Source organism: Parasteatoda tepidariorum, chromosome X2, assembly GCF_043381705.1.
Source record: "Parasteatoda tepidariorum isolate YZ-2023 chromosome X2, CAS_Ptep_4.0, whole genome shotgun sequence".
NCBI classification, from domain to species: domain Eukaryota; kingdom Metazoa; phylum Arthropoda; class Arachnida; order Araneae; family Theridiidae; genus Parasteatoda; species Parasteatoda tepidariorum.
The window spans coordinates 47532449-47548928 of NC_092215.1; the positions used below are offsets into that span (position 1 = coordinate 47532449).

Here is a 16480-nt window from a genome sequence, read left to right on the forward strand (position 1 = left end):
ACGGGGATTCAAAAATGCTAATTAATAAGAGCAGATGATATTTTAAGTAACGAATGCTAACGCATAAGGGCAAATCTCTAAAACCTTTAGCTTTTGATAATAAAAAAAAACAATAAAAAATAATAGGCACACTATTTTTACACCTCCAGAATTGTTTGAAAATGCGTAAAATATCAGAAAATAATCGTGAACATCGAAAATTTTGATGCCCTTATAAGTATAAACAAAAAATAAAAATTTTTGAGCTAATTTTTCTAGGTTTATAAACATTTCATTAAAAATCATAAAAACGACAAAAGTATCACTTATTTAATAAACATATAAACTTATTGAACCTATTTTTCTTTTATAGAGCAATTTTTCTTTTAAATAACTTCATCCATATTTACCCTTTATTTTTCATCAAAAATTATTAGTATCATATATGAATTGAAAAATTTTAATATTAAGTTAAATTGTTATAAAATGTATAAAAAGGCTTACTTTAATTATTTTCAGTCAAAAAATGTCTTCAATTAGTAAAACATAGGGAAAAAACTAAGTTCTGATATGCTAAGTTTAATTAATTAATCTTGAGGTTACGGTTTGACAGGGTTATACGGTCTGGACAACCTAAAGAATAGATCGAAAACTTTACTCAGATGCAACGCAATGCGATGCACACAACACAGAAAATAAATGAGGCAATGACAATCGCATGATCAAAATTTTGATTGATTTTAACATTAACTTTTTAGATCTACGTCTGATTACGGTCTTGACATCGTAACTGTAACCTCACCGAAAGACAGTTTGTGATTATAAACCTGGAAAAATTAGTTCAAAAATTTTAATTTTTTGTTTACACTTATAAGGGCATCAACATTTTCGATGTTCATGATTATTTTCTGATATTTTATACATTTTCAAACAATTCTAGAGGTATAAAAATAGTGTGCCTATTATTTTTTATTTTTTATATCATCAAAAGTTAAAGTTTTTAGAGATTTTCCCATAAGCATACTTTCCAAATAGACGTACTTTTTTTGCTGGATTTCTATTCCTTACCATCAAAATATGGTTGAGGAGTCACAATCTGGAAAATATTTTCCCAATAGTTTGGTCACGAGATCAGTGGAGAGTTTGGAACCTTTAATTCCTCAGTTTTAATTTTACTTTTGCGAGTTTCGACTTGTCTCGAGAATTGTTAAAACGAATAGAAAAACTCTTGCACACAATTGAAAATTCGATTATCCAAAGATAATTCCATGCAGAAAAAAAATTTATATTTATTATTTTTTATATTTTATTTAATACTGATAAAAATATAGGAATTCTTAAGTAATGTAACTTTTTACACCATTTTAAATTGGCAAATTTTGGCAACTTAGAAAATTTGAGAGCAATCGACCGAACTGATTTTCAGTTATCTCCAAATTTTAAAAAAGCCGTGTTCTTAAAGTGTGATTTTTCAAGAACCATTCACACTGATTTCACTCAAATTTTGTCATTTGTCATAAAAATTACATTCTTTAAAGTGATGTAAAAACTTGCAGATCCAACAATTGAATATTGTTTTGACTGTTATTTATAAAGTGATAAAAATTAATATAAAAAATAGTTTAAAAAAATAATAAGAAATAATTTAAAAAAATATTTTTTACATGGAATTATCCTTGGATAAACGAATTTTATAATTACGGTCAAAAAGTTTTCGATTCGCTTAAGAAATTCTCGAAATGTGGTACAATACGCGAAAAGTGAAATTAAGATAAATGGGTCCAAATTAATAGACACGCATTTTCGAGATTGCGGCTTGTTAAAACGAATAGAAAAACTCTTGCACCCAATTGAAAATTTGATTATCCAAAGATAATTTCATGCAACAAAAAAAAATTATATTTATTATTTTTCATATTTTATTTAATAATGATAAAAATATAGGAATTGTTAAGTTATGCAATTTTTTACACCATTTTAAATCGGCAAATTTTGGCATCTTAGAAAATTTGAGAGCAATCGGCCGAACTGCTTTTCAGTTATTTTCAAATTTTGAAACAGCCGTATACTTAAAATGTTATCTCTCAAGAACCATTCACACTGATTTCACTCAAATTTTGTCATTTGTCATAAAAATTACATTCCTTAAAGTGATGTAAAAGCTTGTAGATCCTACAGTTGAATATCGTTTTGACTGTTATTTATAAAGTATTAAAAATTAATCTAAAAAATAATTTTAAAAAAAATAATAAAAAATAATCTAAGAAAATATTATAATTACGGTCAAAAATTTTTCAATTCGCTTAAGAAATTCTCGAAATGTGGTACAATACGCGAAAAGTGAAATTAAGATAAATGGGTCCAAAATAAAGGGGTCCAAACTAATAGACACGCATTTTCGAGATTGCGGCTACCCTTTTATTTTGAGGGTAAGAAATCCAAATCCGTCGGGGGAAAAAATTATGTTTATTCAGAGAAAGTACGTTTCCGAAAGTGATATCGCAACTTAAAATATTATCTGCTCTAATTAACTAGCATAGCTGAGATCACATCATTAAGATTGAGTCCTTGTTCATAAAAATCCGATCACCATATCAGAAGTTATTCTGGGTGTTCCTTTCGTACTGCACATTAAAGGCAAGAAATTAATATTTGATTGAGAAAAATTTAACCTACTGTCCAAAGCAAAGAAGGATGAAACTGAGCAATAACCAGTTAATTTTTCCAGTGGCGTTATTCGTCTGATATTAGAAACTGCTTTACTGCTTTATCTAGAAATAAAACTTTACTCTGAACTGTTTATTTATTGATTGTTAGATGTTTTTTCTCACTTTCAAGGAGAAAATTCCAAAATCTTTTCTTATTTAAACTAATATGAAATTTCTAATTTAATTTAATACATTGCCTCAACTCAATTAGAGAAAAATTCTATTGATACAAAACTGTATAGAAATATGGATTAATGAAAAATACAAAAACATTTCTGATGTTGTAAAAGAAAATATTCTAATTTCATTTATAGACGCATTATGTAAATAATGGAGAAATGCAAATCAACAAAAGGATCAGTTTCTGTGTACCTTAAGCAGTATTTGAGGAAAAAAAACACTTATGATGGATCTTTTATGCTTTTTAATGGCCTCACACTACAATAAAAAGTTTAGTGGTGATTATTTCTACAAAGAAATTTTTTTAAATATTTCAAATCATTATGTAAAGGTCAACAATTTAATCTTTTATTTTTTGCAATATTTAACGATCAGAAAAATTTATGAAAGAAAATTGCGAATAAAGGAACAAATTTTAAGAAAATTAAAAATAAATATTTATAAAAAAATTAAAGCCTACTAATTTCTCTGAAAATTAATAATTGCCACTATAGCGGTTGTAATATTTTGAAAACTAATTTATTCATAGAAATGTCAGTAACAAATTTCAATTTTCTCTACTTTCAAAAAAAAGATTTTTTTTATTGAAAACTTGGTTTTTAAGCTCAGTGTAGATGCATCCTGGGGATATAACTTTTAATTCCATTCGAATGGAATTAAAAGTGATATCGCATTTAAGTCAATACTTTGAGTTTTTTTTAAATTTGACAATGAAAATTGCAGGTTTACTTCATATTTTTTAAACATTACATAGCATAATTTTTGCTTTGTAATCAGATTTAAACAATGTATTAGAAGTATTTAAAGAATGTTCAGAAACCACCTTTGTCACTTGTTAACCACTCACTTGTTGCGTCACTCTTTGTCCTTGTTATATATATATATATATATATAAATATATAAAACAGTCGTTGAACAGCAGACCNTGGAAAATGGGGAAAACTGAAAGAACCGTTTCCAAAATTTACTTTAGATTCAATCTAGGAAAAAAATAAACACAAAGGAAAATGTGTTTCGAATATTTTCAAAAAAAGTGAAATCCGCTTTTAAATTAAATGAGTATTTTTTATGAATTATAACCACAATCAAGTTCTTAATTTATATAAGTTACAAAAATATTTATTTTTTAAAAAATAATTTTTTTATTTACGTTTACTATTTTTAGATTGTTATCAGCGTGAAGTATTCTTTTTTACGCAGCACTTTCAATTTAAATGAATTCCCTGCAATCTAATATTTGAACAATGAAAGTTCATCGAAATATTTTATATCTTTTAATCTGGCAATTTTTAAGGCTCAGTTTCAAAAATTAAAGATTTAAAAAGTTTCACTTTTTCCATAATAAAAGTAATTAGTTTTTGTACTGAAATATTTTTCTTACTTTTGATTTGGAATATTTTCAAGATTGAAATTTTTAACTTTAATTATTTAAGAAACAAATTTTAACAATTAATCTGGAATACTTTTGAATGCCAATTAATATTTCCGGGACAATTGTTCTTATATTCCCGCTTCCTTTTCTACTGCCTAGACTACAACACACTTAAATTGCACGCATTATTTTCTTAAGTTGTAATTGTCATGAAAAATATTAAAGTCTGCTACCTTTTAGAAAGATGACAAAGTAAAACAAATTTAGCACACGCGCTATGAATTAATCAAGACACCAAAATAGTCACCAAGAGCAACTTGCCAATATGTAGCCATATGTATGTATGTCTTGCTCAAGGGAATAATCCATAATGACATATAGTTCAAAAATTACAATTATAAAAGGTCGAATTCAAAAAGCAACATTTTATAGAAATTATAACATTCCATAGAATTATTAAATTATTACATAAAATTTATTATTTAATTGAGTTATAAAATTTCGAGCTATTTCAGAAAAGTACACACCTATTTAAAATTTGGTTGTATATATATATATATATATATATATATATGGTTAAGTGCCTCTGACCGGTATACATTTGCCCGGTATGCCTTACAACAATGTTGTTAAGGTCAAGTGCCACTGCACAGTATACATTTAACCGGCACTTCGAACTCCGAACACTGGTGTTTCTTCAAATCTATTCTCAGCAGATATTAAAAAATCGAATAAATGTAATAATATCAAAGAATAAATTAATATGATAAGTATCGGATATAACAAATATTTCTGACATTCACAATAACATATATGTATTAATAATAACTAAATAAAGTTAGTAATTGTGATGATTATTTGATGTTTTTTTCTTAAAGTACCTTTTATCAAAATTTTCAGAAAAATTAATGTAATCAAAAATGTATTTTTAATTCTAGAAAAAATATAAACTTATGTGCTCCTTTAAACTGATATTCCTTAACAGTTGCATATAAAGGCCGTTCAGTTCACCAAGGTCTGACACAATGGTTCTGACTTGCAGGCAATTTCAAATATTTGTCATTAAACAAAAATGTAATATCACTGTCGGTTATGCGATTTTTAATATGCTATTATAATATAACTTTTAATACTGATCTATGACTGAGCTATTTCGAGATATAAAGGTAATTATAAAGATAAGCCTAAAGTGTCGAATTCTTCAAAAATAAAGAACGAGAACAAAAATAGATTTATTCAATTAAGCGCTACGAGTATCAACTAACGCCTAACACTCGAGTAAGTGTTATCTTTTATTCTTTTAATATTATTTTTACAGACTTTATTAAAAGCTTCTTTATTACATAATGAAGAAAGTCTTATTGAAGACTTACAATGTTTCGGATTTTGTTTACTATTCGTTAGAGAATGTAAGAAAAAGAATTTAGCAAAACATTCGTACTTTCTAAAAACTTTTCGACGGGAAATAAAAACAAATTTAAACATCATTTGTCATGCGTCTATTTTTATAAATTAACACCAAAAATAAAACCATCTTCGTAAATAAATATTCGATGTCATTAAGGAGCTGAAATTTTTATTATTTTAAAAACTGGTAAAATAAACAACTTGAAAGAAATAAAAATTTTATGACAATGTTGATTGGCCCCTGAAGCTTATTTTTTCTTAAGGATCGACTGCTTTTAAATGATTTAAGTTTTGATCATAGATGCTTATACTTGAATGCAGAAAAATTCCCATGCATTAAATGATAATAAATAATTAAAAAAAAAGGAATTTAAGTTGCGATTAGCCATTTACATTTATTGGACTATTATTTTTTAATTAATTTAAATGAAACTGTTGTTCATGCTTCATATATGACATGATTGTTTCGTACACGGACCAATTGCTTATATGTATCTGAGGAAATTATTAAAATAATTTTTTTACTTAGATTTCTTAAAACAATTTTAAGGTGTCACTTTAATCAAATATTGACAAAAATATAGAAAAATAATTTCTTGCCTAAATTAAATTTTTAATTAATCCCAAACACTTGAAAAAATTCCTCTCTCGAACTGCATTATTTATAAGGTTTTGAGTGTTTCTGGCAAAAAAAAGGATGGTTCTTCCGTCACAATTTATAAAATTCCTTCGTATTTACATGTTATTTGAATCCTCAGGGATGTCTTTTTCTGTTAAAGATCGAATTTCGAAGTTTTTTTTCCCTTTTTTTTACAATCAGTTTAATATACTTCATAAAATTGAACGTTGAATAAGTGTTTTAAAAGTTAATAAAGTTATTTTAAGGCAAATTTTATCAGTGCAGTCGATTTTTTTTTCTGTTTTTCACTTCATCAAATATAAAAAATGTTCTTATTGGTGCAAATGAATGCCCTGGTTTATAGCAAAAATCATTCGGCTATTTTTTATTTTTCAAAAATAACGCAGAAACTCAGAGTTTCAAAGATTTAAAAATTGAGAACTTTTATGTATATTTTTTTAAAAAAAATCTGAGCTAATTAATTAATAATTGTTCTTAGGGTACATTGACCACTTAATCTCTGAAGAGAGAAAGTAAAATTTGATTTTTTAAAATTTGGAGGAGTTCTGGAATTTTATTTACAAAATCCAGTCATTGGATAAAAAATTATTCAATTATTTAGTCATTATTTTTTTTTACTTATAGTACTGAAGTGGTGATTTTATTTTTCAGGAAAAGAACCTGCACAATGTCTTTGAATCAAATTCTGACTAATTATACCTTTCCAACCAATGAAACAACCGAAGCTTGTCAGAACATGTCCGAAACTACAGATTCTCCAAAGACATGGGTTTTACCTTTTTCCATATGGTTCAGTATATTTATTGGTGTTATGATTGGTCTATGTATTATAATCACAGTAGCAGGAAACATCTTAGTTTTAACTGCATTTGCTGTCGAAAGAAGTATAAGACAACCAAGTAATTACTTCATTGGATCTTTAGCTGTCTCAGATCTGTGCATTGGTGTCATATCCATGCCTTTTTATGCAGTTTATGTTTTGATGGGCAGATGGGACTTGGGTCCTGTTACTTGCGATCTGTGGTTAGCTACTGATCATACTGTTTGTTTAGTCTCCATTTACACAGTTTTATTGATAACAATTGATAGATTTTGCTCTGTTAAAATTGCAGCAAGATATAGAAGTTGGAGAACAAAAACTAAAGTGATGTGGATGGTGGCAGTGACTTGGATTGTTCCTTTTTTGGTATTTTTCATCAGCATCATGGGATGGGAACATTTCATTGGTTACAGAGATTTAGAAGATGGTGAATGTGAAGTACAGTTTCTGAAAGACCCTGTCTTTAATACATCCCTCATCATAGGCTATTTCTACTGCACCCTCATAATTCTTTTCTGGCTTTATTACGGAATATACAGGTGAGTGGAATAAATCCGTGTCAAGAAAGGGTTAAATTTGTGATATATACAGTTATTGGCCAAATTATTAGACGCATTATAAGATTCTGCGCAAAATCTTAATTATCAGGTGATATTATTCAGTATTATTTTGACGCGGCTGAAACCAGTTTGTACTTGTTTATGTTCACGTATCAATTAGTTAACATTGTAATGCAATACGTTAAAAAATAATATATTAATCAAATAGGAAGTATACAAAAAAATCTCCTTAATAAAAACCCATTACACGTGTGTTTAAATATAGTATCGCGTAAGGGGTGGCCAAGCTCCTTGATAGTCGAGCCATTTTTTATGAAATTTTTCGCGAGCCGCACTGAAATACGTATTTAAAGGGCATGCAAAAAAGGTATTAAAATTTTTTTTTACAGAAATTATATTTATTGAGAGCATATAAATAAAAGTACAAAATATGTGTATTGAATTTAAATATTAAAATGTAAACACGCTTATTTTACTTCTCTTGATAATTCTTTAAAATTTGGTGAATAATTGGTGACAGCACTTCTCAGCAATTCTTTGAGATACTGGTTAGTTAATACTGATCGGTGTTTGGATTTCGTGAATTTTAAAGTGGATTAAAATGATTCACATAAGTGCGTTGTTCTAAATATTAAAATAATTCGATAAGCAGCTTTTTTTAATTCAGGATACTTCGATTCTGGTACAAATTTCCGAAATTCAGTAATCGACGTCGACTTATATTTTAATTGTAGAGCAATCTTCTTCCATCTATATTAATTCTAAATCTCAAGATGCTTATTGGGCCATAATTATATTGGAAATGGAAAACACTCACCTTGAATTATGTTAATTTGAAATGGATTCAGAAAAAGATCAAGAGACGATTTAAAATATTTCAAGTTTTGAAATCTATTTTGGAATTCCGTTAATATTCCTTCTAGCTTACTTTTTATTAGAAAAAAAAAAGAAATAAATTACTGGCAGATCATGTTAATCGGTCTGGAGTCGGACGATTACGCCAGTGTTTATGTTCGTTCACGCAGTTTTCGATGAGTCATATCATTCTTAACTTAGATGGAAATGAAATTTGTTACAACGTTGCACTTAGTCTTTCATATTTGCTGTCAGTAATTTAAAAGATATTTTGAAACACATACGGAACGACAATAATTTTTTTAAATATATAATAGCACAAAAATGAAAAGGGAACTCGGGTACATATATCGAGAGCGACAAATAATCCTTCAAAGAGCCGCATGTGGCTCGCGAGCCGCAGGTTGGCCACCCCTGGCATATAAACTCGCGAAAAACATGTAATTATTAAAACACTACAGTACGTCGAATAATTTGGTCTAATCGTTATAATATACTAATATAATACCTGATTTAATAAATATTCCATATTTTTATTATATATATCTCGTCTAATTTATAATATCGTTGAATTTATATGATATATCGGCTAATTTAACCAATTGATACACGTAAACAAATGCAAACCGGTTGAAGTAGTGTAATAACAATCAAGCTGTAAAGCATCAACTGATAATTAAGATTTTACACCCTTGAGCAAATTAATTGAAACAAATTCAATAAATTCAGAAAACTAAGAGAAAATGCTATTTTATTTAAATTTATGCAAACTCAAAAATTTTTAGTACATAATCTGATCTCCACGACACTTTATTAACATTTGGACACGATTCGGCATGGATTCCACTAATTTTTTACAGTCATTTATAATATTTGTGTCCTTGTACCACACATGAATTAATGCCGTGATTAGCTTCTCCATAGTTGTACAGTCCATATTTAATAGGCGATTCTTGCATATGGCCCAGAGATTCTCAATTGGGTTGATATCCGGAGAGTTCCCTGGCCATTCCAATGTCTCAATTTGATTCTCAGACATGAATTTCTTGACAATTTTGGACATATGGCAAGGAGCTAAATCCTGTTGAAAAATCCCTGTTCCATCAGGGTATCGTTTCTTCAACTCTGGAACAACTTTTTTACCCAGAATAGTAATGCACTGCTCAGAACGCATCATACCGTCAATAGGCTGCAAGGTCCAACCCCATTGTAACCGAAACAACCCCAAAACATCGTCCTTAAAAAACACGAAAAAAAAGCTTGTTTCAATTAATTTGCACAAGGGTGTACATAGAATCTTATAGTGTGTCTAATAATTTGGCCAGGGACTGACGATTGATATTTGAGATTTCAACTGCCCCTTATATTTTAACACTCAAGAATCTGAACCCGTCAAAAGAAGGTACATTTAATTCAGAAAAACTACGTTTATGCGTATGATTTCGTATCTTAAATTATTGTGTAGACTAATAAAGTAACATATTGATAATTAGTTTTTTAAAGCAATGTGATTACATCTTAATGAAGAAAAAAATCTAACCCCTAGATCAAATGTTTTGAAAGACATTGTGCAACAAAAAAAAACTAATCATTTTGAATAATGTTTGATCTAACGATCGAAATTTCAAGTACTAAAACTCTATTGTAATGGTTAGAAGGGGTAACTCATATACGCGAATTAATTAGTGCAGATGATATTGTAAGTTACGAAATCAGTGAAAAACGTACTTTCTCTAAATAAACATACTTTGTTTTAGACAGATTTGGATTTTTTACCCCCAAAACATGAGGAGTAGTAATCTGGGTATGGTCTGAATCAGTTTGATGAGGGGAGCGGTTTAAAGTTTGAACCCCAAAATGTTAATTTTACTTTTAACGTATTTTGCCATGTTTCGAGAAGTTTTTAAGTAGATTGAAAAAATTTTTGCACACAATCATAAAATTATTTCATCCAAAGATAGTTTTTTTTAAAAAAAAATAATTTTTAATAATTATCTATTATTTTTTATTATTTTACTGAATAATAGTCGAAAAAAATTTCAACAGCAAGGTATACAAAATTTTTACATCATTTTCAAGAGAGTGCTCTTATGAAGCAAATTCTCAAGGTATGTTGAAATATACAAAAAGTAAAATTATCATTAAGTGGTCCAAATTTTCTATTGCTTTTCAGACCAAACAATTGGGACCATGGTTCCTAATTTGGGGAATATTTATTTAGTGAAAGTACGTTTTTGTGTCTGATTTCGTAACTTAAAGTAGCGCCTGCACTATCATATAGCATATTTCAGGCCACTCCCTCAAACCATTAATATTGAGTTCCAGTGCGTGAAAATTCGATCATTACAACAAAAGTTATTCAGGGTGATTCCTTTATTTATTTTTTTATTTATTCATATTTATTTTTTTAACACTGTAGATACGTAAACTGCTGTTACTTAAATGCTTTTTTGAATCAAAACAGTTTCAAATATATTTTTATTCCGAAACAAGTTACTTAAGTATGAATTTTTTTATGCAAAATTGGAAGCAAAGTTTATTCCACGATAAATATAAGTTTATGAACTTACATGTCGTCTTAAAGACGATTAAGGCTTCTGTTATTCAGTAATGAACCAGGAACGTAACTGTTTTTATTATTTTTGTAATAAAATAATACTATTTCCAAAAACTTTGATTTTTCAAAATATGTTTTAAACAAGTATTAAATTCTGAAAAAGCTACGGCGTTAATCTCCAAAACTTAGTTTAATAAGTTCATAATTTTTCATTAAGCACTGACCATGCTCTGAATGCTCTGAAAGGAAAACTATGCTCTGATAATCAATGCTGTTTGAGAGTTGTGTTGAAACAATACATTTATTTCGTTTACTTTTCATTTTTATTTCATTTATTATACATTATTTTTTATATTTTTACGAGCTTTATTAGAATTACATTTTGCATTTTTTGTCAGAGCTATTTTATAATTTTTGACATGTATAGCACAAATAAAAAATATTTAGTCTTGAAAGCTTCAAAACATAGTCACTTAAAAACTAGAATGATAAGAAAACTTACAAAATAGAGTGTATTCATAGAGTGAATTTATAAAATTTGTTTTGAATTGAAAAGTAGTATTATAGGTCAAACTTATAAAAATGAAGCGGATTACTTACCAATGTTTTTTAATTTCAAAATATTACAAAATTGTCCGAGAATTTTTTTAAAAAAGTCCACCTTTTAAAAACTAGAAATAAGACTTACCATTCCTATTTTTTAAATTAAGAATTATTTTAAAAAATAGCATTTTACATTTAAAAACTGTGTATAAACTAGGAAACGTATAAAATGCAAAAATAGAAATAGGTTTCAATTTGAATATAATGCTTCTTATATACTTGCTTTTAAGAAATTTTGGAAAGAGATTTTTTGAAAAAGCTAATAATTTTGTTTCCGAACATTGCTTTTCCATATAGAACCATTTCTTTCCTCTTTTAGAAAAGAACCTTTCAAAGAAGAAAATTAATCCATTTTTCTTTTCTCGGGAAGCAATTTTTTTAAACGTTGCTAAATCGGCAAATATTTAAATTTCATTCTGGAGAATGCATTTGAATAAAATAAATTTATTTCACTTTTTCATAAATGCCGAAATAGCACTTTTGAACAAATTTATACGTGCAAGTGTGACGTTCAATTAAAATCTATGATTTCTGATTAAAGAAATATAATAAGCTTCAGACTTTATTTAGTTTGAATAATTTAGTGTTTTTATTTAGTTTCGAATAAAAATAATGTTAGATTCTTGCAAATTACTTCCAAATCTAAATATGTTTTTATGAATCAAAATATTAACAATCTAAACAGTTTTTCTTAAATGTCGAAATTGCACTTTTAAAGCAACTTTATACAGGTAAGCGTACTACGTAATTGAAATCTCTCATTTCTGATTAAAGAAATATAATAAGCTTCAGACTTTATTTAGTTTGAATAATTTAGCGTTTTTATTTAGTTTCGGATAAAAATAATTTTGGATTCTTGCAAATTACTTCCAAATCTAAATATGTTTTCAGATTTGGAATAACATATTACATATTAACAATGTAAACACATATGTATTACATATTAACAATTAGATTACATATTAACAATGTAAACAGTTTTACTTAAATGCCAAAATTGAAATTTTGAACAAATTTACACAGGTAAGAGTACGACAAGCTTTAAATTAAAATCTATCATTTCAGATTAAAAAACATATATTAAGCTTCAAATCATTTTATTTAGTTAGAATAGTTTAGTGTCTTCTTCAGTTTCAGATAAAAATAATTTTAGATACTTGCATATTACTTCCAAAACTAAATATATATTTATGAATCCAAATATTAAGAATTCATTTTATGAATCAACAAATTTATTTAAGCAAGCGCATGGCAATCTTTCAATTAGAAAACACAATTCTGATTATTACAATATATTAAGTTTCGAGCTATTTCATTTTTTTAGAATAATTTTGCTTTTTCATTTAGTTTCTGATTAAAAAAATATTTTTATACTATAGATTTATACTTCCTAATCTAAACTTATTTTTGTGAATATAAATTGAAAAAATGTTTTTTAAATTAACTTATTAAATATTGATAAACTGATAGAATGATATAATAATTGATTTACTTACTTTGGTTGCTTACAAATTAATACAAGCACACGAAAAACTTGAAATATATCATTTCTAATTTAAAAAATGTCCGAAACTTGAATCCCTTTTGTTCCGTTAGTTTAATTTAATTTTTTCTTTAAGTTTCAGAGGAAAATAATTTTAGACTATGGTATCATGCTTCCAAAACTAAATAAATCAAATCTTCATTTGAAACAAAAACATTAAAAGCATTAATAGATTTTACATTTTCTGATTAGGTCGAAACTAAACTTAATTTAATGAATTTTAATCGAAAAACTAGTCTACGGATCTTTTATTTTTCGAATAAGTTGAAACTTAAACAGGCTGTTCTGTAATGACTTTAATATATTTTTTTAGAGTTCTTGTCAATAACTAGTCCAAAAAGTCTACACATAAGTGATCAAAAATAAATATGTAATCTGGAAGGGAGAAAAAAATGTCATCGGAATCTAACAAATTACTTCTAAGATAGATAGAACTGAATACCATCAAACCAGTTTGATTAGAACAGGAAGCAGAATAGATTTAAAAGGCGATTGTTAGAAACTCGTCAGGCAATCAAACTGATTTTGATGTCTTCAGTCCCTCACTAATGGCTTAGCAGATTTTAATAATTTTTATTTCTTCCTCGCTTTAGTTTGCGACCCCTAATAGTTACCCACTTGATAATGTCTTTCATAATGAGAACATTTACCTGCTAAGAAAATGTGGAGTTATCGTTTACATATCGAAAACGGTACGCGATGCGTGATATAAAAATTTCTAGAACATCATTGATTTAGTGTGATTAGATTCTTCAGGAAGATTTATGCTAGGAAAAAGAACTTTTAAAATGCTAAATTTTAACGAAACAAATTTAAGAAGGAAAAATAACCAGTTCTTACAAGATAGTTTTATTTATTTACTTATTTTTTTGTATTGACATCCGATCCTTTTTTCGGTTTGAGATTATCAATGTTCATCTCCATAGCTTTGCAATTTGAAACCCGATCCAGAAGGTAATGGAACTCCTGGATCAAGCATTAAGACAAACTGTCCTACAAGGAGTATTGGTTGATAGAACTAGCCCGCATTTGCGTTGAAGAAAAACTACCACCATGCTAAGCTGATATGTCGTCACTCTGGTCGATGTGAGCCGGGATTGGAACCTGGGACACCTCATTTGGAGGAGATCACTCTATCCCCTGAGCCACCGTGACTCGAAATACCTTTATTAGAAATTTTCTTTCCACATCACAAATAAAAGTATATCTAGGGTTTCCTTCTCATAATTTTCAAAGCGATTTATCGATCATAAATTTAGAAAAAAAAATTTGTTTTTATCAGAGGTGTCGCAAATAAATATTTTAATTAAATTAATTGAGAGCACCATTTTTTTCTGGAGCAATTTGAAATTGTTGACAGAGTTATTGTTTTGAAATTTGAGAAAAATTTCTTTAAAACTGCGAACATATGTGAATAATTAAAGTATTTCTTTTATGCTGCTGCTCATGCTCGGAAAAATTTAACAATTTTTTTCCTAATTTTGTAGGGAATCGTATTTGACATATAATGAAAAAAATTTGATTTGAATATCTTAAAAATTTAAGCAATTTTCTTAGTACAAAGTTTTTGTACTTTTTAAAGGAAACTCAAAATGATAAGCGGTTTTTTACTAATATTTATTTTGTATTACAAGATAAGCTTAAATAACTAACGATAAGATTCAATAAACGTTCATACACTGAAATATGATTGTATCAGGAAATAAAACATACTTTTATGGGGGATGATCCCCAACAATTCTGGGGTTATTTTTGATAAATCTTGTCTAATAGTACAATATAATATTTGTGGAAAATCCCTTATCATTTTGAGCTTTTCTTTAACCCCTTCCTTCCCGCTCCCGTGAAAATGACGGGGTGAGGTTTCGCCCTCTATTTCTCGCTCCCGTGATATTTCCGGGTTGGAGTGTTCAGTAGAAACGCGCCAATAAGAATAAAGCTAATTCATTTCTTTTGCAGGAAAACATTTTATTTCTCATTTTACACTGCAGATGGCAGTACCAGGATATTTTTAAGGTAATTGCAGATAGTTAGTTTATTTTAAACTAGATGTCAGCACTAATCAAATACGTGTATTTGGCAAAATAGGCACTTTTTTTACTGTTTTCTTGAAAATTAACCGATCGTTAAGAGATTAAAAAAGTAGAAAAAATACTACTTAGACAATTGCATGAAACGTTTTAAATTTTTAAGATATTCAATCAGACTTTTTTTTATTAGTTGCTAAATATGATTCACTACAAAATTAAGAAGAAAAAAATTATACGCATTATAACAGCATGAGCAGTATAACAGAACTACTTTAATTACTCATATCTTTCGCAGTTTTCAACAACTTTTTCTCAAATTTTAAACAATAATTTTGTTATTAATTTTAAATTGCACCAAAAATTTTGTTAAATATTATTGAATATTTTTATAGTTATAGAACTAAAAGTAAGACAAAAAAAAAATAGTTGAGAAATCATATAACCTAAACACTTCGAAATTTATAAAATGATTTTCCTGATATTTTTGAGATAGATCAAAAGATGTGTCAGTATAAAAGTGTTTCCATTATTTTGTCCAATCCCTTTAGATCTCCCTTTGCTTTGCAATCCCTCATAAAATGTTGAAGGTTGACAGCTTTGGCAATCTATATCACGCCTTACAAGCGTTATTATTAGTTTTGTTAAAACTTGTATCAATATCGAAACTGAGCAAATCAAAACTATCGATACATTGTAAGCATTGTGGGCAGAGCACCTTTCTAAATTTGATGTTAAAAAAAAAAGTGTGGACTTGCACTTTATATCCTTTTTACACCAAATTAAGTGATTATATACACTTTAAAAGTGTATTTAAAAATAAACATCATTAATGGAGAATGCTTACACCAAACTCACATGCATTCAAGCCATTCTTGAATTTTTCTTGTCTCCGAAATTACCAATTTCGTTGTGTCTTCGGAAACCGGTAGATGCCAACGATATTAAAAATATTTTTTTTAAAATGTATTTAAAAAATATTAAAACACGAAATATTGGAAAAATATAACCTTTTCATCAGCTCACACGATTATATCCGCAAAGAGGAGTGCTTACTCATATTGTATCAATATAGCCAAAGAAAAATATATCAATACAATGGTGTAAGGAGCCCTCAAAAATTGAAACGAAAGTAGAACACATTAAATAAAAAATATTAGATATATTTTATTTTTAACTTATTTTATGAGTTATATATATATATATATATATCTGTCTATATTAAATTT

At 27.7% G+C, this 16480-nt stretch overlaps 1 protein-coding gene across 1 annotated transcript in view; it reads left to right on the forward strand.

The window, feature by feature from the left end:
• The window catches only part of LOC107457561 (muscarinic acetylcholine receptor), a 66359-nt gene that overhangs the window by 14063 nt on the left and 35816 nt on the right, over window positions 1–16480 (forward strand). Inside the window, exon 2 of the mRNA XM_043045548.2 lies at window positions 6938–7645. Within this exon, the coding sequence (XP_042901482.1) occupies window positions 6954–7645 (692 nt within the window). The 5' untranslated portion in view covers window positions 6938–6953. The remainder of the gene's footprint in view (window positions 1–6937; window positions 7646–16480) is intronic.